This window comes from Dermacentor silvarum, chromosome 4 (assembly GCF_013339745.2).
Source record: "Dermacentor silvarum isolate Dsil-2018 chromosome 4, BIME_Dsil_1.4, whole genome shotgun sequence".
Lineage (NCBI taxonomy): Eukaryota > Metazoa > Arthropoda > Arachnida > Ixodida > Ixodidae > Dermacentor > Dermacentor silvarum.
The window spans coordinates 98,982,082-99,005,346 of record NC_051157.2 but is presented as its reverse complement, the minus strand read 5'-3'; the positions used below and the strand labels follow the sequence as shown (position 1 = coordinate 99,005,346).

General features: G+C 44.8%; 1 protein-coding gene across 1 annotated transcript; it reads left to right on the top strand.

The window, feature by feature from the left end:
* The first annotated feature begins 122 nt into the window (after positions 1 to 122).
* Positions 123 to 21,947, top strand: LOC119450439 (uncharacterized). Its single transcript, XM_037713883.2, has 7 exons — positions 123 to 440; positions 534 to 627; positions 784 to 992; positions 1,239 to 1,370; positions 5,434 to 5,574; positions 7,037 to 7,305; positions 10,316 to 21,947. Exons 1-7 carry the CDS (start codon positions 359 to 361, stop codon positions 11,093 to 11,095), a joined length of 1,707 nt encoding a protein of 568 aa, XP_037569811.1. The 5' UTR covers positions 123 to 358; the 3' UTR covers positions 11,096 to 21,947.
* Positions 21,948 to 23,265: the final 1,318 nt, after the last annotated feature.

Genomic DNA, 23,265 nt, shown 5'->3' with positions numbered 1-23,265 from the left:
ATTTAACTTATAAATTTAACAAACTAAATTCGATCAGTATTACGCGCCGTTCACAGTAGATTTTTTTCTGGAAAACTCCGCTTTCCTCCCATTCCTGTTTTGGCAGAATAGAGACGTGAAGCTGTTGGCAACATGACTAATGTTTACGCTTTGAGGGTTGTGTGTGTTTTGTTGTAGTAGTGTATAACGCTGTTAAGTTTATTCCTACTTTATTGCGTAGAAGATTAAGATCTTCACGTCGTTTTGCCGGATGCCAGAAAGACAAGCGAAGGTTTCTATACTAGGAAAAGTCGCTCGGATTCAGTGTAATCGTCCATCCTAGCGTTTCTCCGAATGCTGCCTTGATGCGTTTATATAGATGGATATCCTCCCTAGTTTTCGCGAATTGTTTGCAGTTGTGGTTCTTTTTGGTGCAATACGTGGGTCCTCTGAGTCAGAAGGTAAGTACATGATCGCCGGTTCAACGTGTGTGAAAGCCTCGCCGATATTCTGCAATGCGAGTAATGGTCAACGTGAAGGCGGTTTCGTTCCAGGTAAAGAGCTCGTAATAACCGTCCCGTCTGGCAAGGTAGCGCGCCGAGTTGATGATGACCTGAACCTCACCTGCAAAGTCGCCTCTGAGGAAAAGTAAGCGTCTCTCTTATGCTCACCTTCTCAACTCGGGTGTTTCATAACCTGTAACATTGCATTGACTCTACCTCATGCACGGGTGCCAAATGCTTAAACACGGAATGGCCTGCGTTAGATTCATTTTCTTTTCTTTCTTTCTTTTTTCTTTTTCAGGTTCCATATAACATGGGTTATTCCCCAGGACAAGATGCGCCAGGCGCATCGAATCAAGATAGAGTCTGAACATTTCAACGAAAAGACGGTGACCATCTATCACCTGGAGGAACCCGACACCGGGTGGTACACATGCGTCGCTCGCCATCACGATTCCAATGTTAACCGAGTGTTCAACAGAACGGTCTATGTGTCCGTGTCAACTTACGGTAAGCTTTGCTTTGCTTATGCAGAATACTTTCTCTTCGGAACAATGCAAACAATCATATTTCCATTTTATACTCTGAAGCAATTGCTGAAGTAAGGGGAAGAGAGGTAACATTGCTGGAACCCAGAACCTTCATGGCGAAAAGCTTGGCACTTGTTTTTTGGAGTGTAGTCCTGCACCCACCTAGTTGTAGAAATCCTGTCACTACGTTAAAAGTGCTAATACCACTGCCGTTTTCATTTCTCAGCATTATCTGGCAGGCGGCCCTGCTACAACCAGTCCTTTGTGTGTGGCAATGGTTACTGCATTCCGAAACGATATGCCTGTGACGGCCACGTCGACTGCCATGACAGTTCTGATGAAGCACCCAAGCACTGCGGTAGGTTTTGAAGTACATTGTGAGCATTTGCTTGTGCAGTAGAAAGGAGTCTTGAGAATTCTTGTGGCGATTGAACAGTTGCTGCGTCATTGCATTACAAAACCATACCCTCCTCTATATTCTGTGCCTGCCAGATCACCAAAAGACTGCCGTTGTCTATGCAGATGCCACTTAAGTAGTGTAAGAGACTTGATATTTAGGGCATGGTAACAGCAGAGCTTGCCTATCACGCATGATTGTCAATGGAGGGCCAAATTTGTCTGTGGTCTAGGAACGGTAGAGTTCACGTGTGTCGGTTAAGGGTATGTGAATGTTTTAAACTTTTGAATAGTGAACCAAATAATACCCTGTTCGCTTTAGTCCTCAAAATGAATAGTCAGTATTCGTAAATACGAATAATTTTCGAATACTTCAGATAGTAACATGTGTGCGATCAAACAAAATTGAAGCCAACATGCAATAAATTTCATTCATGCAGCCATAGTAGACGTAAAACTTTATAAGTTATATAGTGGAGCAGGCTACGTCACTTAGAGAATCGGACTTTACTTGCTGAACTGCGATAATTCGCACACTTCAAAGAGGCCTGTGTAGGTGGACAAGCTGCTTATATTTTCCTAATGCTCTATGTGGTGTTTTACTGAACAGTACTTCATAATCTGGGAGCTATGTAATGACAGAAAGTTGGGGGACACGAAGACTGACTGGCGAGCCAGTGCATCTAAAGTTCTCCTCCCATCTCCATTTTCTTGTTGTCAAAAGTGCCTTGTTTTTTGTCGTTGTGAAACTGATCTGGCTGGCAGAACAGAGTGGCCGCAGTACAGGAAGGTAAAAACAAAAAGTATGCGGAAACCATCGGAGGATGATGATTGTCAGTCAAGCAGTAACTTCCCACTAGACCTGTTGAGATATGCTGCTGGGGACACTTATCGGTTAGCTCTATGGGCAACCAGTGCTGAAATTTCTTGAACCAACAGCAGTGCCATAACACGTAACCTATTGAGCGGTGGAAACAGTTTACAGTAGCACATGCTTTGATTTTGCGTCGGCAAATCCGCCGCTGATCATGAGGCAGATGTGTCTAGCTTCCGACCTGACTGGGCACTGACGTGCTAGAATCAAGGAGTGCATGTGCTCCTCGCAACGTGTATGGCCATGGACATCAGCTTGGTCGGAGGACACGTCGGGTTAAAGCCAACATTGATACAGGATAACAGGATATGTCTGTTATCGTCAAATATGTCGTGCCATTGTAGTGGTGTCCCTACCAGATGGTGTCGGCATGTTTTGGTTGCATGCTCAACCTGCTGTAGTGGCTCATGGCCAGCGCTAGTTCCCTTTTGGGTAATATTATGAGGCATGTAGGTACTGTGATGTTGCAGTGCCAACAGGGTTGGTAGGCCTTTAAAAAACACATTAATATCCTTTGTGAGGACGCATATTGTGCTCTGGTATCAGGATTGGCCTGCTTTAGTGGGCTGTCCACAAAAAGTAGGGGAAGAGCCGAAGAAAGCTTTCCTTTAAAATGAAGTTAAAAATACTGTTTTAACGTTACTGCTCTCCAGTGCTCTCACTTTCCCGAAGACATGTGGAGGCAAGGTGTGTGCTCAGGGGAAAGTAACTTTTAATAGCGGGGTGTTGAGCATGGTGCAAAATCTTGTTGCTCTAATCTCCTCCTGCTTTGTCTATATTCAACATTTTTGAAAACCTGTGGTAGTTTTGTAGTAACAAGCTTTCAACACTAGCCAAGTCCAGCACAACAAGATGTCTCAGTGAAGGGGCACAAGTGTTGCAAGGTGATCAAAAGCTGATGTGTTGTGCACATGTGATAAAAAAAAGAAGTGCCTGTTGAGGCTTAGGCAACGGAAGGGACTATATGACAATGTGGCTTGCTGTGGAAGAGTGTGTCATTGGCAATTACTGCAATTGCATATATTCTGTTCAGTATTTTTGATTTCATCTCAAGGCTAAAAAATATTACTCAGTCAAGAAAGCCTGGTAATAAAAATGCTTTTCTGTGCATAGCAAGCCTGTTTAATCGCCAGTTGCAAGCAGTGATGTTTATGTCATTCAAAGCGTAAAACCCAAGCATAAATCTTGGTCGGCAACTTGGTACGATAGCAATTTTACTATGCAAAGCAATATCATACTAGGAATGACTGTCAACTGAAAGTTTGTATTCAGAAGGAACAGTCGACTTATGCATCACAGGAACCCACATTCAACGTGTTAACACAAAAAGCAAACTATAAAAAAAATACACAAAAACATATCAATTTGAGTGAAAATGCTTCAACAGCAGGTAGTCTGACTATCTGTCAAAAGTGATGAATGTGGGGCTTACACATTCATTGCCTAGTTTTAAACATTAAGGTTCCTGAAAACATTGTGAGTTGTGTAGTGCTTGGGTCTTGATAAAGTACCGTGGTTCACACCTGTCTGGTGTGTCCTCTTAATGTTTCACATGTGAGACCCTTGCTTCAAGCCATAAATCTTAAAAGGTCCCTGAAACGGTTCGGAAAAATTTTGTAGACGTGTAGGATACAGCTACAGTAAAACATTCGCGTCACAATTTAAGAGATGCGTCTCATATTAAGAGAGCTACGGACGATTACAAGTTGCCCTCCTCCCTAGCCATGCATTTCCTCCTCAACTCATTTGCCGAGTAATCTGGGCTAAGCTCCGCCTTCGCTGGCTCTACGTCATGTTGTGACGTACGTTGTCGTCTACTTCCAGTTGTCTTGTAGCCAGCGCGCGAAGGCTCTCCAACTTCTCCGCTAGCCGCCCGGCCGTCGATCTCCTGCGAGAGCAATCAAGCAGCGTGCGTTGCGAGCATTCTGTTGCAGCGCCGAGCGTTCTGTCGCAGCGCCAAGCGTGTCTGGTATTCCGGTAACCACAGGTGGGCTGGGTGTTTTGACGGATAGCCAGGGGCGTGAACTAAAGCCCCTCCATACCGCTGTGATGAAGGAGCTTCGTAGACGTACGTGAGTGGCCTGATCGGCATGCACGGTCCAGCCATCTGGTGGTGCAGAGCTTAAACAGCCAAATACAGATCTAATTTTCCTGTAACCAAGTGTAAAACATCTGAAACATATAAAAAGACAACGTGTTCAAGATTACGTTCCTGTAAAAAATTTGAGCCAGCAGCAAAGTAGAAAAAACTTGGTTACTGCTATATTAGCTGTGTGTTTGGTTGAGCTTTGTGCCGCCAGGTGGCTGCACCGTGCAAGCAAACATTTGCCCCTCCGTGCATCACGTAAAACGTGGTACAATGGCCAGTACACTTACGCTTGCGTTCACCTGAATACCTGACAAGCTAAATTGTGGCAATCCTTCGACGTGAAGTGACGGCCGCAAACGCGTAGATGCTGGCGTCATTAGGATACCGTCCGTCCGATGCGCTGCAGCCACTCCGCTCGTCCGCTGCCTTGCAGCGGGGCACGATGTCGCAGCTTGACATGTCGCCGATCGCTACATTTGCAGCCCACAACGCAAGGGCGAACCATGGTGCTTGCGAAAAGAAAGAGCAAGACCAACACTGACCGCGCAGCTCTCGTCAACACAGAGCACGTTGTAACACAAGCAGACGACACTTGCTGTGGGCCGGAAGTGCTTTTTGTGTAATGATACATGTCCTTGTACATTCTCTTTCCGTTACTTTCTTTTTATAGAACAAATTAACTAACATCTAAACTATTACGAACAACATTTGTTCACCATAATGTTGGAAAAATTATCGATGACGCGCCCTGGGCAGCCAATCGGATAGCTGGCCCAGTGACGTATTCTGGGCAAATCGCGTCATCTGGGCACAAAACTCAGCCGTTTGGCGTGCTGCAATCGGTAGCGATGTACATTTTTAAAACCTTATAATAAATTACACGCTTTACGTGGAGCGCTTAGATGCGTCACTTAATGATCAGAAGGACCTACTCTAACGACTCAGTACGTCTGTACAAAATCGTCAAAATCGTTTCAGGGTCCCTTTAAGGCTTGATGAGTAGGTGATGACTGCTTATTGCGCATAGGGAAGTCAGAGTGTGGCACAAATCACTTTGCTCAGGGACTGACCCCTGTGAGGACAAGGTGCTCTGTGAAGATGGCCGCTGTCTGCCACGCTCGCTGTGCTGCGACCCTGCAACACAGCCAGACTGTCGAGTCACCTATGTGCTTCCTTGCTGCAAAAAGTACCTGGCCAGCATAGGTAAGGCACCAGACCCAGTGGGTCAGACACCTTCCATGGGAGTTAAGAATTCTTCAGTGATATTGTTGTGTCTTAGTTCCCTGTAGCAGATAAAGGCATTACTGTCGTCCCTTGCCCCCCCAACTCCTTTTCCTCCCTTGCTTTTTTTTCTTACAGCCTTAACTGTTATGGATTAATTTAATTTTTTTTGTATGTCCTTTGTGCATGTGGTATGGCAGGTTTGAGGTCACGTGCTGCGGTAGTTTAGTGGCCATGTTGTTGCACTGCTGAGCTTGAGGGGGTGATGGCCGCATTTCGATGAGAGCGAAACTCAAAAACGCTTGTGTTCTTACGTTTAGGTGCATGTTAAAAAACCCCAGGCGGTCAAAATTAAACCGGAGTCCTCCACTGTGGCCTGCCTCATTATCAGATGAGGCACACAAAACCCCAGACTTAATTTAACTGTCAAGTTAGACGTCAACTCATGCAATCCTCAAAGAGTGAATTTCTGGACGTTGGGGAAAGTAGGTTTAGAAGCTGGTAGAAGTCATAAATGTTGCCTGTTTGAAATGTAGAGGTTGTGAAGAGTTGCTAAATATAGAAAAAAAAATTGTGAGAGCTGTTCAGGCAGTTACACGATGCTTCAAACATTTGTAATCGGTTGCCGGGAAAAGATGGTGAGATCTAATGGTTTGAAACTTTGCACAGTGCTGGGGTAGTCCTTCTGGATGATAATGGCGGTCTCAAAGTATCGCTTGGGCAATCGGGAAACATTTTGCGAAGGCTTGGGTAGACAATAATATCACATCAGCACTTGTGGCAGCAAGAGGCGCATGCGCTGAATTTGAGGTGGAGTGAAGCTGATGTCATGCCTGGTGCACAGAGGTTTTTGCGTAGTGGTGTGAGGAGTGGTGTGATACATGGTGTCATTCTCGGCCATAAAATGAGGTGTACTCATGATGGGCCCTCTTTGTTTACCATGGCTCCAACACAGCTTGCATGCTAAGAGCAAAATGCCAATGTCTTGGTGCACATGTGGCGCTGGAGCTTGCTGGATGTTTCTTGTAGTTGAGGGACATTGTGAAGGAGTGCCATCTATGGAGCTGACGCTGTCTTTGATATATGATTACTAAAAGTCTTCTACGGTCTCCTAGGAGTCCTCAATGCCTTTTTTTTTTTGTCTGTGCGTGTGCAAATTCCTTGCATGTTAGTGTGGCCTGGCCTCCCACTACGAATTTTAAGCAGATGTGAATGCATTTAATATGATGTGAGACCCCACAATTTCATGTTTAGCCCTGTGTTATCTTCATGATTTCAAATTTTGCAGCCATTCTATGCAAGCTGATGAGATTAGCACATGATGGTGACATGGTGTTTCATTTTTTCGTTATTGTGTGTATGGCATCCATATGAAAGCTTCTTGCTGGCCATTGTGATGACACAGTGCCTCGCTCTCTCGTGCTAACTGTCCTTGTAATTGCAGCCAACACTACAACATCGCTGGTAGGCGTGCTACGCCCCCCACACCAACGGTTGGGTGCCAGCGTGGAATACCTGCAGTCGTCAGTGTACACAGTTGTCAGTTGCGCGGTGGTCTTCATCCTGGTTGCCACGGTCATGGTGGCGGCCATCTGCCGCATACACATGCGCCGTGCTGTCATGGCGAGCCCCTTCCCTTTTGTCAGTGGCCACGCCGACCACCGTTGTCTTCCCTGGTGTCGGCCGCTACATCACCCAGTCACCACGACAGGGGTGAGTCAACTGTCGTACTCGGACGTGGTTACAGAAAAACAGGACTAATGAAAAAGATTGGCAGGAAGCTGTTGATGCGGCAACTAGCAAAAGGAAGAGATTGAATGGGTGCAAGTTTAGGAAATGATGAAAGTCTATAAAACTTGTGTTAGCCATTAGTCTGCACCCATAGTACACAACCTTACACATGTTTCCAGTCTGAAGTCTTGAAAGGGCAGGGTCTAGTGCACGCAGAAGTCTATGTAGATGATATACAGTACTGCTGCACAAAAGTCAGAAATATGATTGAGCATGTTTTTATACAGTGTAATGCACTTCAGTCCCAAATAGAGGAGGTGCATTCGAGGTTACATTTTAATCTGGTGAATATATACCGTGAAATAAAGCAGCAGTGTACAGTCGAACCTCGATACAACGAAAATGGATATAATTAATTGTCGGGTACAATGGAGTAAATATAAAATGTGGTTGGGTGGAGCTTTATCTTAATGGAATATTTTTCTGCTACAGTCAACGCACGTTATAATAGACCGCAATAATCCAGCAAAATGGTCCATTATATCCGATGTTCGTTCTATTCAAAATTAGGGCTGTGGTATGTTGTGAAATGTCTTAACTTCGCATGTACCGCTGTCTAGTGTTTGATTATTGAAACCCGGAGGCTATCACAAAAACATGAAAAGATTAAAAAAATGTATACTTGAACCTCGTTGTAAGAAAACAGGATATAACGAAATAATGATAGTAATGAAGTAAATGCACGTTTCCTTGAGATCCCCATAGAAACCATGTATTTAAAACCTCGTTTTAGCAAAGTAAAATTGTCCAGGCAATGGATATAACAAACTGATTTGTCTCAGAAACCGAAAAATAATGACATTTGCACGTCGAGCCTATTGCTTTCCACCGGGTTCAGTGCAGCAGTTAATGATTACCGTGTTGAATATGCTGTCGAGTGGGTAGCCGGCACGCTCGGTGGTCATGCACAAGCAGCACCTCTCTCATCTTATCGTACCTCTCTCTTGGTGCAGCATGTAGCTGGTGAAGCTAGGTGCACAGGCGCGCCCTCTGAGATCACAACCTTGGAGGTGCCACGCCTGTCTGTGTCACACCACATATCGATAATGCTGCTTGCATGTGGCGGGCGAAAAACCAGTGCCTCCACTTCTCCCTCTCACTGCGGTGCATTGCGCCGGCTGGCACAACTAGGCGTGACCTCTGAGATTGTGTCGGTATGATCTTGGGAAGCCACGATCCGTCCAAGCTAAGTGAAGCAGGCGCGCTTTCACAGCAGGGCATGTGGGACTTGCGGGGCCACAACAAAGTGGCGGATCAGATAATTTCACTTTTGCATGCCACACATGTATGCAGCCGACGGTGTGTCTGGTGCTGTGCCAAGCTTTGTCAGTCGTGTACTTCAGCAAGCTTGCGAAATATCGTGAAAGTTAAACTAGCTCCAAAAGTCGTGGAGGTAGCCCGAGAATACCACCCCCAGCTGCGTATTTGGCGAACCGTGTTGTGAGTCACGTGCAGCTAGAACACGATAGACTTCATTTACATTGCAGCATAATTAGCTGTTCCCTTGGACTGCATCGCCGTTTCGCTGGTTTCACAACAACATGAGCGAACCAAATGGAAAGTGGAAGCGAAAGACCATCACATTGGAACAAAAGGAAGCTCTCGTAAAGGCTGTTGCATCTGGTGCTAGAAAGTCACGTGTTGCACACGCCGGAGGTTCTTTTGCTGTTGATTTATTAAAATTTCATTCCATATGCGGGCGCGTAGCAGTTTCTCTAAAGTTGTGCACACCATTAGGCATATACTGCAGTAAACAAAAATAATTGATATAAGGAAGTAATGGATATAACGGAGTAATTTCGGCTTCTCCTTCAACTTCGTTGTAACGAGGTGTGAGTGTAAATAATTAGATAAATGATTTACACAGCAATTGTAAAACCACTCTAGGGACATGGCTCCATGCTGCCCACCATTTTCTGGATGCTGGCTAGCCACACTACAGCCCGCACTAGAGCAGATACACTAACATTATCCCGCACAACGTCCGTATTTTCCTGATGACAAAAAATTGGGTTCAAATGACATTTCTGCCGTTGTGCACAGCCCACCGTCGTACCAGCCACCCGACCCAAGTACACCATTGCCACAGCCGCCGGTGACGCAAACATCGGCTAGATTGTTTTTCACGCAAAACAACGGTCGTCAAGTAAACTGATGTCTTAATTTCATCTTTTGTAACAAGCGACAACCACTGTTGAACCTATAGCATGAACGATGATTGCGATACATCATCATCATCATCAACCTATATTTATGTCCACTGCAGGACGAAGGCCTCTCCCTGCCATCTCCAATTACCCCTGTCTTGCACTAGCTGGTTCCAACTTGTGCCTGCAAATTTCCTAACTTCATCACCCCACCTAGTTTTCTGCCATCCTTGACTGCGCTTCCCTTCTCTTGGGAAGTGCAGTCGAGGACGACAGAAAACGATACAGTTACGATACAGAATTGCGATACAAAGAATGTTTAACTCGAAGCCCGCATCTGAATGCTGCTACACTGCATGTGAAACGGCTTGACCACATCACTTGCTCCACAGTCTAGACACTGCAGCCTATCTTCTTTTTTGTGCGAATTGATGAGATGGGAAATGAAGTGTTCTCTGAACCATTTGCTTTTCTTTTTTCCCAAATCTCGCGTCCTTTTTTTTTTTTTTGCAGATACATCCAGTAGGCAAGATTTAATTGTTATAGCGAATAATGCGGGCATAGGAACATTGTAGTAGGCGGTTTATTTTACCATAGAGCACACGGCAAAAGTTCATGGTGCGGCAGCTGCTTATTGTTACATCCAAGTATATTGTCCAAGTAATGCTGTAAGTGGGTTTGACTGTACTTCTGCCTAATTGGGTATTGCTGTAACCAGCGTGAGTGCATGAGTGGCTCTCTCCATTTATTTTATTTTCCTTTTTTCTCCCACCTCTCTTGCACAGATGAGCTTCGGCGAAGGGGGTGCCGCATCATGCACGCACCTCGCGGGAGCCGACCTTCGGACGGTGACATGCGCCCATGGCAGCTACGTGGTCGCCACATACAGCAGCAGTGGTACGCCGGGTGGCCGGCCCAAGCTGCACTTCCTACAGCAGCTTCCCAAGCCTCCCGAGTACTCGCCACTCGCCCAGGGCCCACCACCACCCTACCAGAGCACCGAGCAGCTCGCCACGGCTGGCAGCAAGGAGCACTCCACTGGAACACAGGCAGTGTCCACAGCCAACTCCTCGGGCGTTGCGACGCGCGGCTCATCTGCCGCCCACCCGTGGCCGTGCCACTTGTGGCCGCGCGATGAGTCGCCGCCACCACGCTTCTCCTCTCTGCAGGACTTGAGTGAGTGCGAAGCCCAGTGTCTGTTGCCGGCGTTTGAAGAAGCCGTGGCGTCCGACGACCGCTATGATGCAGATGTTGCTGGTTTCCACACAGCGCCTTTCCGTGATGACCCTGCATTTGCCGGTGAACAGGTGGAGCCGTTGACGGGTTCCGCCCCTGACTGCGCTCTAGCCGCTGGCGGCAGGAGCAGCAGCAGGCTTCCGGAAACATCCAACAGCCGCACCATGGGTACACACTTGCATGATGCATCACTTTCTCATGCGCCAGCACTTGTCAGTAGAGCGGAAAATTCAGAGGTTTCCGATTGCCAGGCAACCACTTCTGGCAACACAGGTGGTGGTAACACATGTCAAGAATCTGTGAATGTTGATCGAAGGGCGTCTACTTGATGTTGAGGTTTGCGAAAGGAAAAATGATGATTGTGGCTAACTGTGAAACCATGTTAGTGGTGGTACAGCAGCCTATGTGAGCCTTTGTTTTTAGGTATCAACTATAGGAGCCTGTTTTCTTGGGTGGTCCTGCTTAGCTAGTTTTTATCAATGCCCAGAAATTGCACGTTTCGTGCCTTGTGGCAGGCAGTTTGCCGTGAACATCAGGCGAACTTGAATGTTTATGCGCGTAAGAGATGCACCAACACTTGACGATGCTTTAGTCTATAACAAAGCATGTGCTGACGCGGACCTTGTTGTACCAGAAACATTGTGTTGCACTTATAAAAGGCCTGTAAAGAATGCTGGTTCTTAACTGCAAATGAATGCAGTCTCGGAGGTTTTAGAAAGCTATTAGTGGCTTAAGTTCTGCAGATAGACGCGAACTGCACAGGGTGATGCTCAATGCAGTGGACACAAAGTGTGACATGTGGCTCTGTACATCTCCGATGCATCTGTTGCATTGAGGCTGTATGCAAACATTGCCTGAAGATTGAGATTGCAAAATATGTTCACTTTTAAGGCTAGATATGGTACCGCACCGTGGTGTGCTGTGCTTGTTTTAAAATGTTTCTCGAGTTCCATTGTTTATTATAAATGCACTTTAATTGCTGGTAAACTGAGAGTGGCAAAAAGTGGAAGCCAAAGTCTGCAACAGTTTCATGCTGTATATTGAGCAAAAAAAAAAAAAAAAAGCCAATAACAGTATGGTTATGTCCTAAGCCTGCAAAGCAGCAGGTAGGTTGCACCAAACTTGATCCTGAGCATTCTGAGTAAGCCATAGCCACGTTAGGCCCTTGTACCTCTAGTTATGTTCACTAGTTCAATTTGCAATTGGATAACATGATGTTTTTGAAATGTTATGGGGGGCTGTTAGGCCCTTGTACCTCTAGTTATGTTTGCTAGTTTAATTTGCAATTGAATAACATGATGTTTTTGAAATGTTATGGGGGGCTGTTAGGCCCTTGTACCTCTAGTTATGTTCGCTAGTTCAATTTGCAATTGGATAACATATGCATGAGTTGTGTGTAGTATAGGGATTCTTTGAAATATGGGGGGCTTTTTCTTTAGAATAATTACTGATGCTTGAACTGATAACTTTTAGTATTTTAATGGTAGATACCTTTTCTTTGCGGTGTTGCCACATGAAGGCTCTTTTTTTCAGTATTGAAGCCTATAGGTGGCAAGAAGCACGTGAAAAGTCAAACGCACCACTGAACGGTAGTTATTCTCTATTGTGACCTGAGCAGTCTACAGCAACGACTGCATTTCCTTTCAACTCGCTCTTTTTTATTTACGTTAAGGGTAACTCGTTATAGTGTTTCTTTTAGCTGTGTTCACTGCAACTATATCAAGCTCTGTATTACCTCTTTTCATCCTGTATTACTGTGCCAATTTGGACATTCCAAATGTCTTTAATCTAGAATTCAGGTAAACGTTTTCTTAGCTGCTGTTTGTGATTTGCAGTTGTGTATGTGTGGTTTTCTCCATGGACCCTTGTTTAGTTATGTGACTTGCTGATTCTTATGCTAAGAAATTCGTTTTTATGGCCAGTTTTGAAGTATGTGAAACATATTCTGCTTGTGTAAGATATTAAATGTCACTTGAGATGTGCATTTAAGCAAGCCACTAAGCTCTCGGCAACTTTACATGTTAACTGCTTAGCTCTTAATACAACAAAAACATTTCCTCACTTAAGCAACACATTCAACGAAAGGGAATGCTGTTGTGCTTGTTTTTTTAGAGCACACGAGGGCTAGTTGTGTCATCTTTGTAATACACTTGTTCTGAAGCATGGAAGAGATAGCGTGTGAAGGAAATCTGAATAGCTTGGCAGAGCTTGTAAGCTTGACCTTTTAGGGTTCAAGATTGACCTGTGAGCAAGGCAAAAAATATGTTGGTTTTTAGCATGGAAAACGCTCTATATAGCAGTGCCAATGTCTTTAAGGTGCTGTTCTACAGGATGTGTTATATGATAATGTATCTGACATCCTACTTTGTTATGATATGCTCCACCAACTGGCAAAGTAATACTTAAATCCGCAGACTTGTTTACCTAACAAGAGTTCAAGACCATGGTTATGCACTGTGGGCGCAACGTTAAGTTGAAAAACTTGTTAGCAATGAATTTGTTTCTAGATAGATTTCTAGCCTGATGTAATATGACCACTATACCAGAACTGTTGACAAAAACAGAGAGCTGCTTTGAAAGCTTGGCATTGGAGATACTCTTGTATTTTTGCGTGCTCTTTCCGATAATTGTGTTAGCAACTGGTTTTAAGCACTTAACAGATGTTTCAAGGCCAGTTTATTGGTAGCCTTTCGTGAGTAGCCCTAGTAAAATAAGCTCAGATGCCAGAAATCTCGCTACAGCAGGGCCCCAATATCTTGCCTATTACGAAGCGGAGGCTGTTTTCTGCTGCTAGGTGTAACGTATTGTTTGCCTGTTCACAACGCAGTTGTGAGGGGAACTCTTTGTGACGTGTCTTCGTTCTCACATTAAAGTGGGCTCGTTGTGCCGCGACATATCAGCTAGCGTACAAACTCGCAGGAAGTGGCTAGTGTTGGAGAAAGGCACAGAATGGCTCTCTCTAGATCACTTTCAAGAATGTCGCTTACACTGTCCCTGTTGACTAGTCGATGAGTGTGAACATAATGAAAGAAATTAGCTAACAGGTGTATTTCCCATTAGCACTGCTATCACACACACCACAGAGAGGTATATTGTTGGAATAACTGCAGAAATGCCGGGGCAATAACGGGTGCCCCTGTTGGCATTGAGGTATTGCGCTGAATGAGAAAAAACTTAAGTGATTCTTGTAGTGATGGATTAAGAGTTAACAGCCTTAGCAATCCTCGAGGGAAGAAAAGATACGTGAGGCAATGTCAAAGTGGTGTCGTCGACACACAAGGCAGAGGTGTTTGTGTAACACCCCACAGCCACCCCTGCACCTTCTCTTGCTCACACATTTTTCACCGGATAGCCTAAAAGCAGCAATATGTTTCTGCCGTGGGGGAAAGAAATGCTTTGTGCCAAAAATGCTGTGAGAGCGCTGCTTCTTTTTCTGTCCTCTGCCCGTCCATTGCATCTGAAAGTATGTTTTGGGACACCGGCACAGAATGCATGCTTTGCTATTGGGGCTCGAGTGCTGCACATTGCAGATTTTGGATGAGGCTCTCCTCTTGGAGGTATGTTATCTTTTCTCAAAGCTTGGACCTTTTCCCAAGCTTTCCTAGTACATGCCAACATGCGTACAAAGCTTCTCTGAAATAGTTCAGAAAGAAAGAGGCACTCAAATTGTTATTGTGAACAAACTGTGAGGTGTGGCCTTTGCATATTTCTGGTAATGTGATGTATCTGAGTTGAGGCCAGCACTGCAAACTTGGGAAGTTTCACAGTTGTAAGGACAAGATGGCTTGCTCAGGAGGACTGTGATTACTCGTACAGCTTGTACTGTATCTACATGCACCACCAGACATCCGCATTAATGTACATGCCCGCTGAGTACAAGTACAGCAGCATACTTCTGATCAGTGCCTCACAGGCAGCATTGGCAGTACTGTGTAGACAAGACCGTTTTACAAAACTGAACTCTAGAGGAGAGCCTTCTCGGGCTGTAGCCTCCCCACTTTTTCTGGTTGTGCTTCAAAACAAGTTCAAAGTGAACAACGGTTCATAACCTTTGAGTGGTGGCAGCACACGGCTCATGTGCTACCTCCTTCCTTCCCTTTATGGAGGAAAAAAGAGGAAGAGCTACATCGCACTGTTATTTTTTATGTCAGAGCGCATGCAAATAGAGCCACGGTTGTGTCCTTGTTTCCTGGTCAAAGCTGTACTATCGCTGGTAACTTGCTGCTTCACACGAAAGGGGTGTAGCTTTTTGTGCGTGTGAGCAGATGGCACGTTTGTCATGCTGCTCGGTGCATTTGTGTGTAATATTCAAGCAGGCATATCCCTTTGAACCAGCATATCAAGGATCGCCTTCTGTGTGTGTGTGCATGTGTGTGTCTATGTTATCACTGGCAAAAGCTCAGACTGAATTCCTGCCAAACAGCTTGCTTTTACTGGGGCTTGTGCTTTTTTGCTCTGCTTGGGAACGGTCTGCGAAGTGCTTTCGTTTGAGCCCGGAGAGGATCGTCGAGCAACACTGCAACACGCTTCCGAGACAGAGTTGTACCTGTCACTTGCTGTGGTGCGTTTGGAAGCACGTGTTGCAGCTATATGTTGCACTATGTAATGCACTTGCGGTACATAATCTGTCGTTTTCTTTTTTTTTTCCCTACAAGTTTAACTTGAATTGAGTGTTGATGCTATGAGCATGACTTGAGCTGCCATAATTCTGCCAGCATTTGCGCTGAATGTTAGACACAGAGGTTCCCCCCGCCATTTGTGTATTTGCTGCTAAAAAAAATAAGCAGGGAGAGCTAGAAGGATTTAAGCTCTTTAAAGGCACTCTGATGGTATTGACAGGTGAAGTGGCGTCAAAGCAAAAGTTAATGTCGAGAGGCTTGCCTTGTTTTTCAACTCACATTGTATGAAAATTCGGCTCTGGTGACACGAGCTGTTCCACAGTGTCTCCAATAGTGGGAAGATTTGCGAAATTGTGAGAATGATGAAACAGGTGCACATAGCACACAAGTGAGCCAATGTGCTTCGCTACAGCTTTTGCATTTTGGTTGTAAATCTGCTTTAATGAATGTCTACCTCCAAAATATCCTCATTGGTTCATCTTGTAGGGCAGTGTTTTCTCCGAGCATACCCGTGAGTGACAAGTCATAAGCAACCATGATTGTGACATTATGGAGGTGCACTACTTGTGCAGCTTGCATAAGGAACTAAATTCTGTTTTGATCAATAGTAATCGAGCAGCATCCCCTGATTGGCCACGATTGATCACTTCAAGTTTATATCTCTCTGTGAACCTCGGTCTTGCTTAAGTCCTCTTTTGGCTTTTTGCAATTGGCCTGGTATATGTTGCTTTATGGTCCCTCAAGGGATTTTTGGAAATTACAGTGAATGGGCACTTTCATTGTTAAAGCTTTTGCTGACTGCACATTTTCACTTGTTCCATTTACCAATTTGTGTCCTTTCTCAGAGAGGATGGCCAAAGCTGAGGCATTTGTGCGTTGCAGGAAGCGTGGCAGGTGGTTGCTGTCTAGGAAGAAAGGTTATTTGAACCTTAGTGACACTCAGCACTGTGGCATTTTAGCATATTCTTACAGGTCAACTGGAAACCAGGTTTTCCAGGTGTCAGAATTGAAGATCAGTCAGAAAGTATCCAGAACTAGCCATAAGACAGCCAGCTTTAAGCTAGGAATGCAAGAAGTATGAGAAAGTCGGGAAATGTTGTCTGGTTGGGTAGTAAATCTATGTAAAAAAAAAACATGAATGTTCTTTCCTTCGGTCCTTTCTTTTTCTTCTGGCATGAATAACAAAGTCATGATTGTCACGAGAAAAAACTTGTCGATATACAAGGTTGATTTTCTCTGCCTATGGCAGATGGCAGTTTGTAGATCAATGATAATGGTTTATTGTTTTTTGACTGACACCAAGTCACACCAAACCGCCATGACAACTTCTGCCAAACGAAAGCAAAACAATGCTTACTTTAACCCTTTGCGTGCTTTCGATATTCATTCAGTGCTTCTGTGATAAGCGGCACCAACTTCAGATGTAACAAAAACAGTTGAACCTTGTTATAACAAATCGCATCCGACTCAAAAATATATTCGTTTTCTCTGATGTTTGTTATGTGCATATACTTGTTAAGCTATGAATATTCATCTGCAAGAGAAATTTAGGTCAACTTTGTTACATCAGGTAATTTGTTATATCCGTGTTCACTATATTGAGGTTAGACTAATAACCATCATGGATATCATGAATTATTGGATATAACTATGTAAATCTAAAATGCCCTTCGATACCAGCATGTAGTGAATGTATGCTTATAACGAATATCGGATATAACGAAGGCATTTTCATGTCGGACACGAATTTGTTATAGTGAGTAGTAGTGCAGCCAGGAATTGTCTAAGCAGAACACCCACAAAAGTACTCGTTATCTCATCACGTATCCAAAGCTGGCAATTGTGCTCCAAGAACTATGACCCAGTTCACCTGAATTGCATCTCTGTTCATATTACACTGCAGCGTTGCTTCTTCTTAGTGCCTTGCTGCTGTTGCAAGCACTTTTCTTTCTTCTTCTTCTTGCAAATAGCGCAGCCTCCAAGCCTAGCATTTGAGCACAGATCCTTGTGACGCGGGCTGCCACACAATTATGCAATGTACATGCACCCACATGATGTACTTTTTCTCAATTGCCAATATTGTATTTTCACTATAGTGTTGTTGTTCTGGCTGTGCCCAGGGTCATTTGTGTGAAGGTGTGGTGACTTGTAGTTGTGCTCGTGCCAGACGTTTCTGAGGCCCCCCTTCAGTGCCAAAGTGTTTTACCCTCGTTCTAGCTGTTCTTGGAGTTGCACAGTAGCTCTTACTCACTGTAGGTTAGCATAGTGTTGCTCTTGGCATTTGCCACTCAAGCATGCTGCTTGCTGCCGAGTTTTCTAACGAGGCAACAGCACTGGCTGTTCATCGCAAAGGTTGTTGCTCTTTGAATATAAAATCGAGGACACCTGAAGATCATAAGCTATTCGTAGCCGCACCCACAGTGGATCTAATGAAATTCTTGTTCCTATTTAATTTCCTTTCTGAGCCTGCATTGTCACTGCCAGTCTCATTTAATGAGCTAGTTCCCAATGAAAACACAATGTTTAATCATTAAAGTGAACACTGTAGTGTCATTCGCTGACTGGCACTGCAGTTGTGATGAATTAGGAAATAATAGTTCAGATGAAATGTGCTTTGTCACAGTGAGCAGTGAAATGCAATACCATTTGTACATTTATTAAATATGTAGTGCATGTTAATAGTTTTCATGTATATATATGTGAACCGAAGACTGAAAGAAAGGTATGGAAGCGCTTGATGTTTCCATCTCCCAATAAGCATTCACAAGGTATTATGGCAGTCATGCACATATAGAGCCAAAGGAACAAAAGTGCAAACTTGTACGACTGAGTTCACAGTCAGTAAAGAATTGTATATTGACAGTGTTGTACTTTTAGCGGTAAGAAAGCAGTGGCAAGAATATCATTTTTCTCTGTGGGTGCGGAATGTTTAGCATTCAGTTCATGATCGCGTTAGAGTATTTCATTTGTATCTGTAAGCCGTTAGCCACACTAAAATGCCCTTGCAGCTTAGTGTGTTGCAATTGCAGTGACTTTAAGTGTGGAAGGCTCAGTTTTACCACCGGTACACAGTGTCCTTGACTGTATTGGCTGCTTGATCTAGGATGCTCCAGAGTTATTTTTCATCTTGCCCTTTGCACTGGGGCAGTTCACAGCGAAGAGTTTATAGTTCCTTCTAGTGCCTCAGAGCCAAGCACCAACCGGTGCAGCCACTTTGCAGCGATCGAGCCATCCTGATGTCCAAGTGCTCAAAACTGTCATCAATTGTTGTCCTCCCCACCATTTGTTTGTGCAGTGTCCTAGTGCAGTCGTCATGTCACCTGAAGAACTGTTTCTCCATTGTTAAATTATCTTTACTCACTGAATGTACTGGTCTTCTGGATGGCCTAGTTAGTGTTGGCCAGCATTTATATGCTAATTAAGCATGGTCAAAAGTTTATTTTCTATTATAACACCCATGCCAAGGCAGAGCTGGAGCATTTGAATTGGTGCCTGGAAGCAGCATACACTTTCTAGACACCTACCTCAAAAGGCTAATCCTTAATGAAATGGTGTCTGGAAGCAGGCCGTATAGTACTGTGCAGGCCGAGAGCAGAGGAGTAGCTCTCTTTCAGAGGCATGTCGCTAGGTGTTGCCAATTAACAGTGAATCTGGGTATTATCGGCAAATGTCCTTCCGATGTTGCTTTTTCCTGAAGCCCTTGCCAATCAGGTCATGACCTATGATGCTTCCTTTGCAAGCACCAATATGTGTGTTCTTCAGGAGTGGTTATGACGGCTGCATTGCCCAACTTGTTTGTATGTCAACCACTTGTTACTCCTGTCAACACCCACTGTCGTCTGGAACTTCTCTGTAAGCTTCCAGACATGGCATTACGCCATGGTTCCTTTTGAGTGACCTGAACTTTTCTTTTTTTCAAGCAATGCAGCGTTTTCTGCTGACCGCTCATTTCGCATTGTTTGGCAATGTATAAACTCGGGGCCTGCAATCTGCCCTAACGTACACAACATAAGCATCACAGAGCTTCTCGCTGTTTCCTATACAAGTAACTTTGGTAAACCGTGTGACATGACACCTGTTAGACCTGCTGCCGCGAGCACTGCTCACCGTCTGCTGTGCATGCGAGTGTGAATGTTGTGATTTGTGCCTGCTTGGGCAATTTGTCACACAATATTTTCTTGTTCTTTGTGCCCTTCAGGCATACTTCTAGAAGAAATATTATGAAGGCTTTCACACTCTTTTTCTTGCATAGTTGTAGGTGTACTTTCTGTGGCAAGAGCGCTCAGTCGCATGAATGCTCATGGTACGGACTTTTGTAGCAACATCTTGCGGCTAGCGATGCACATCCCAGCTGTCTGCAGTCGGTGACAACCTAAGAATAAAATGGCTAAATACCCCATTGTTCAACTCGAAAGGAATTTGTATAAACATGCCAGCCAATTACTACCGCTCATTTCTGTGACATCATGCCAGAGACGAACTTCATTCATTGGCGTCTCCTGGTGACTATGTTTGGCAGAGCGGAGGCATACAGCAGAGGTGCGGTGTTTTCCTAGGCGGAGCTTCTACTGGTTTCTTGGGTTGTCACCAAGTATAGATTTGTGCATAATACCTGCCGTAGCGGCTCTCACTTGTTGCTCTGTACGGTAAAATAGGGAAAGGATCGCCGTTTGCGCTGTTGCAACACACGGAGCAATTTATATTCAAAATTTTGTGGGAACTGCAAGGTGGTGTCCTGCCTTGCAAAAAAGCTGGCTTGCAAAACTTTGCTGGTGCGATTCGTTTTTGAAAGTGTTATGCCTCACGCAATCTTTTATATGTAATTTTATTAAGTAAATGGCAAAACAAAACAGCAACGTTCTTCTGCCATAACGATCAGAGTTTTCACACTGTCGTAACAATCACTATGTGACGACATTGGTTACATTGTCAACAAATAGCGTCCAGAAAGTTTTGCTAGTGAGCACGTCCACAAGGAAAGACACATACCTTGCCTGTACTACGACCTGCGGCGACACTGGTGGAATTTTGAATGCGTCAAAGCTATGTACTTCAAGCTCAGTAACCCCTGCCGGTCGAGAAATTACGCGTTCGCTGGCAAAATCAAAGTATTTATGCGCACCACTTTGCTGCGTCTACACAATATAGCCAGGTGTGCGTTTGGCCCCTTCAGTCACGTGGTTTCCTTGTGGTAAATGTGCGCCTTTGTGAACTGCGTGCATCCAGTGAATCAACTTCACCTCTTTGCTCATGTGCTGTACAGTGAAGTTTTAATGTGCTTTTGGGCTGGCTGTGTATCTTATTGATTGTGTGCAAGACAGTTGTTGAGGCCTTTTCTTTTAGAATTAATATTATTCTTCTGATAAACGTGCAATGGAAACACTAGATTAGTGCAAATAAGTGTCCTACGCGAATACTGCGCTTATAGTAGTATAGAATGATGACATGGATGTCCCACTGGAGCAACTTCCACACCTTCTAAGGTGCATCTGCAAATGGGAGCTAGATTTAAAAATTAAGGCAGCCATATCACTCTGCCAATGGTACTTCGACATAGCGGCCGTACAGTGACATTAGTGGCATGGCACAACACACCACCGGCCGCTTAGAACAGTACGCACAACTGTTTGCGAACAGTAATGCGCATTCATGTTAAATTTAGTTCTTTGTGTGCTCTCCTGGCTGTGCAAGTCATCCAGACATACCGTTGAAAAGGTATGCTGTACCTGTCATGAGCCTGTTGCTCTTCGTTCTTGTCACTTTCGTCAGCGAACTGCATTAGTGTTTCAAAGCAGCTGTTAATCAAATGTGAATACTTAAGTGCAATTGGTGAACTTCGCTGCAACATATCCACGTACGGTGCACGCGCTGTACTCTCACCTGAGGCCCTTTTCTTTTTGTCTTGGATATCGTATGCGTGTTGTGCATTATCATTAATCTGCTGTGGTATACTTTCAGCGTCTGCTGTGGTGTGCTTTCAGCGGATTTTCACCCAGAAGGATTCGTGGAGCCTCGCACATGACGTGATTGTTGCATCACGTAGTCTAAAATACTTACGGAAAATTTGAGGGTAGAGCCATCCTGAGTGAAAAGGTACCTAAGTATTTCGAATCAGATTGCACGAGAGAATGGTGCGGTGACGTAGGCGTCGCAAGGCAGTTCGCGTCGTTTGCCATTTGGGTAAACGAGACTTTGCTCCCGCAGATTGGTGCGCATTCGGCGACAAGGTGGCGCTACTATTGCTTGGTTCAGCGTAACCGTTCTGGGTGTAAAAGCGTATTTGCCTTTCTTTCTGGGCGGTGCCGTCCTAAGCGAGAAGTGTGTTCCAGAGCTTTTAGCTCCGATCGGCGCGAGGCAAAAGACCAGCGTCGTCGGCTGGTCGAGGACTCCATCCATTCCTGTTGTGTTGTCTCGTGTCCGTACACATTGTTTGTTTCTGTCTATGCGTCTCGCGCGCCTTGGTGGGCTCGATCGCTGCTGAGCCTCGCATACATTATATATACATGGAACATCTGCTGCAACGACAACTAATAAACTATATATATCTATATCGATGCTGAAATGTTGCCGTGTCTTGTCTCTTCTTTATACCCGAGACGTTTTTGTCCGGGCAACGTTTTGAGATTTGTCGTGGCATTTGCCATCGCCATGGCAGCATCCCTGTGGGAGCAGCTCTACGCTTACGGAGGAAGGAGTGGGCCATTCCCACACCGATAGTGGGAACAAAGACTTACGGGACAAATTTTTTTTTGTTCGCAGTTGTAGGCATTGAGAGGTGCTAAGAGAAACAGTAAATTAGTTTCGTCTGGTGAAGTGTTTCGTTTTTTATTAAAAAAGTTGCTACTTGTGTTGCATTTATTCGGCGGATAAAGCTATTCTGCGAAAAGAACGAAGGTCGAGAAGTTTTTCCCTTTTCAAACTTAGGACAGGTGTGTTGGGATACGAGGTTGCGTAAGGTGCGGCCACGACCTTAGGTGCGGCTACAACCATAGCCATAGACAGCTTCGCTGTAAAGCGACTAGGTTGGACGGAATGAGACTTCGACTTTATTAGCCGCTGATATTTGCGTTCAACTACCTTATCAGCCTGATGGTCGAACATGTACTGTACGTTTTGTTACCAGAAACAAGTTTATCAAAACGTAGCTTGAGCTGGGTGCTGTTAGCAGTGTTTTCGAATAGGTACAGGTGTCCTGAAACTGCGTTCGGAGAAAAATGCAAATGAAGTGGTGTCAAACTGCTTTATATGCATCGAGGCATCCCATAAACATTACTGTCGTCTTTCTCTGTCTTCCTACAGTTCTTTCATTGCTGTTTCGCTTCGACTTTCAATTTGAAGTCGCTTGTTTTCTTATACCCGCTGCGAGTCCATCGATAGCGTGCACATGGAAAAAAACAATTGTCCAGAGGTGGACTCCTAGGAGATTTAGCACGCCCTCGCTGAAGTGGTTGCCATAAAAACTTTCGTTTTCGTGTCCGTCTTTGAGATCTACCCATTAGCAACACCAAAGACGGCACAAAAATTTCAGGAGCGTCACTGACTCGAGTATTTCCGAGGAGCACGTGCTACCAGTAGCGAACAAAACAGCTGCGCACGAGAGCTGCAGAAATCCCTATTGACTGTAAGAGTCGCAGCATACGAAAATATACAGTCAAAGGTGGCGCGAAATTATCGTGGTGAGAAGCACTACATATATTTTCTCCTTATTTGCGCGTTTGTGAATTAAACGTTCTTGCTTATCTTCTTCCGTTAGAATGGGCTAGTGCTGCATATATTTCTGGCTGTTCTGACGCGTGACGTAGTAGCAACGCTCACCTTCTTTGGTCGAGGCATGTTTGCACTCCTCGCGAGAGCAGGAGCAGCTGTGGAGAGTGGCGCCC

Bases quoted from the DNA above. Each gene is read 5' to 3' on its own strand.
- LOC119450439 (XM_037713883.2), top strand. From the start codon at position 359: ATGGATATCCTCCCTAGTTTTCGCGAATTGTTTGCAGTTGTGGTTCTT. The intron at 441-533 runs GTAAGTACATGA...GTTTCGTTCCAG, and splicing joins TGGGTCCTCTGAGTCAGAAG to GTAAAGAGCTCGTAATAACC. The intron at 628-783 runs GTAAGCGTCTCT...TTTCTTTTTCAG, and splicing joins AAAGTCGCCTCTGAGGAAAA to GTTCCATATAACATGGGTTA.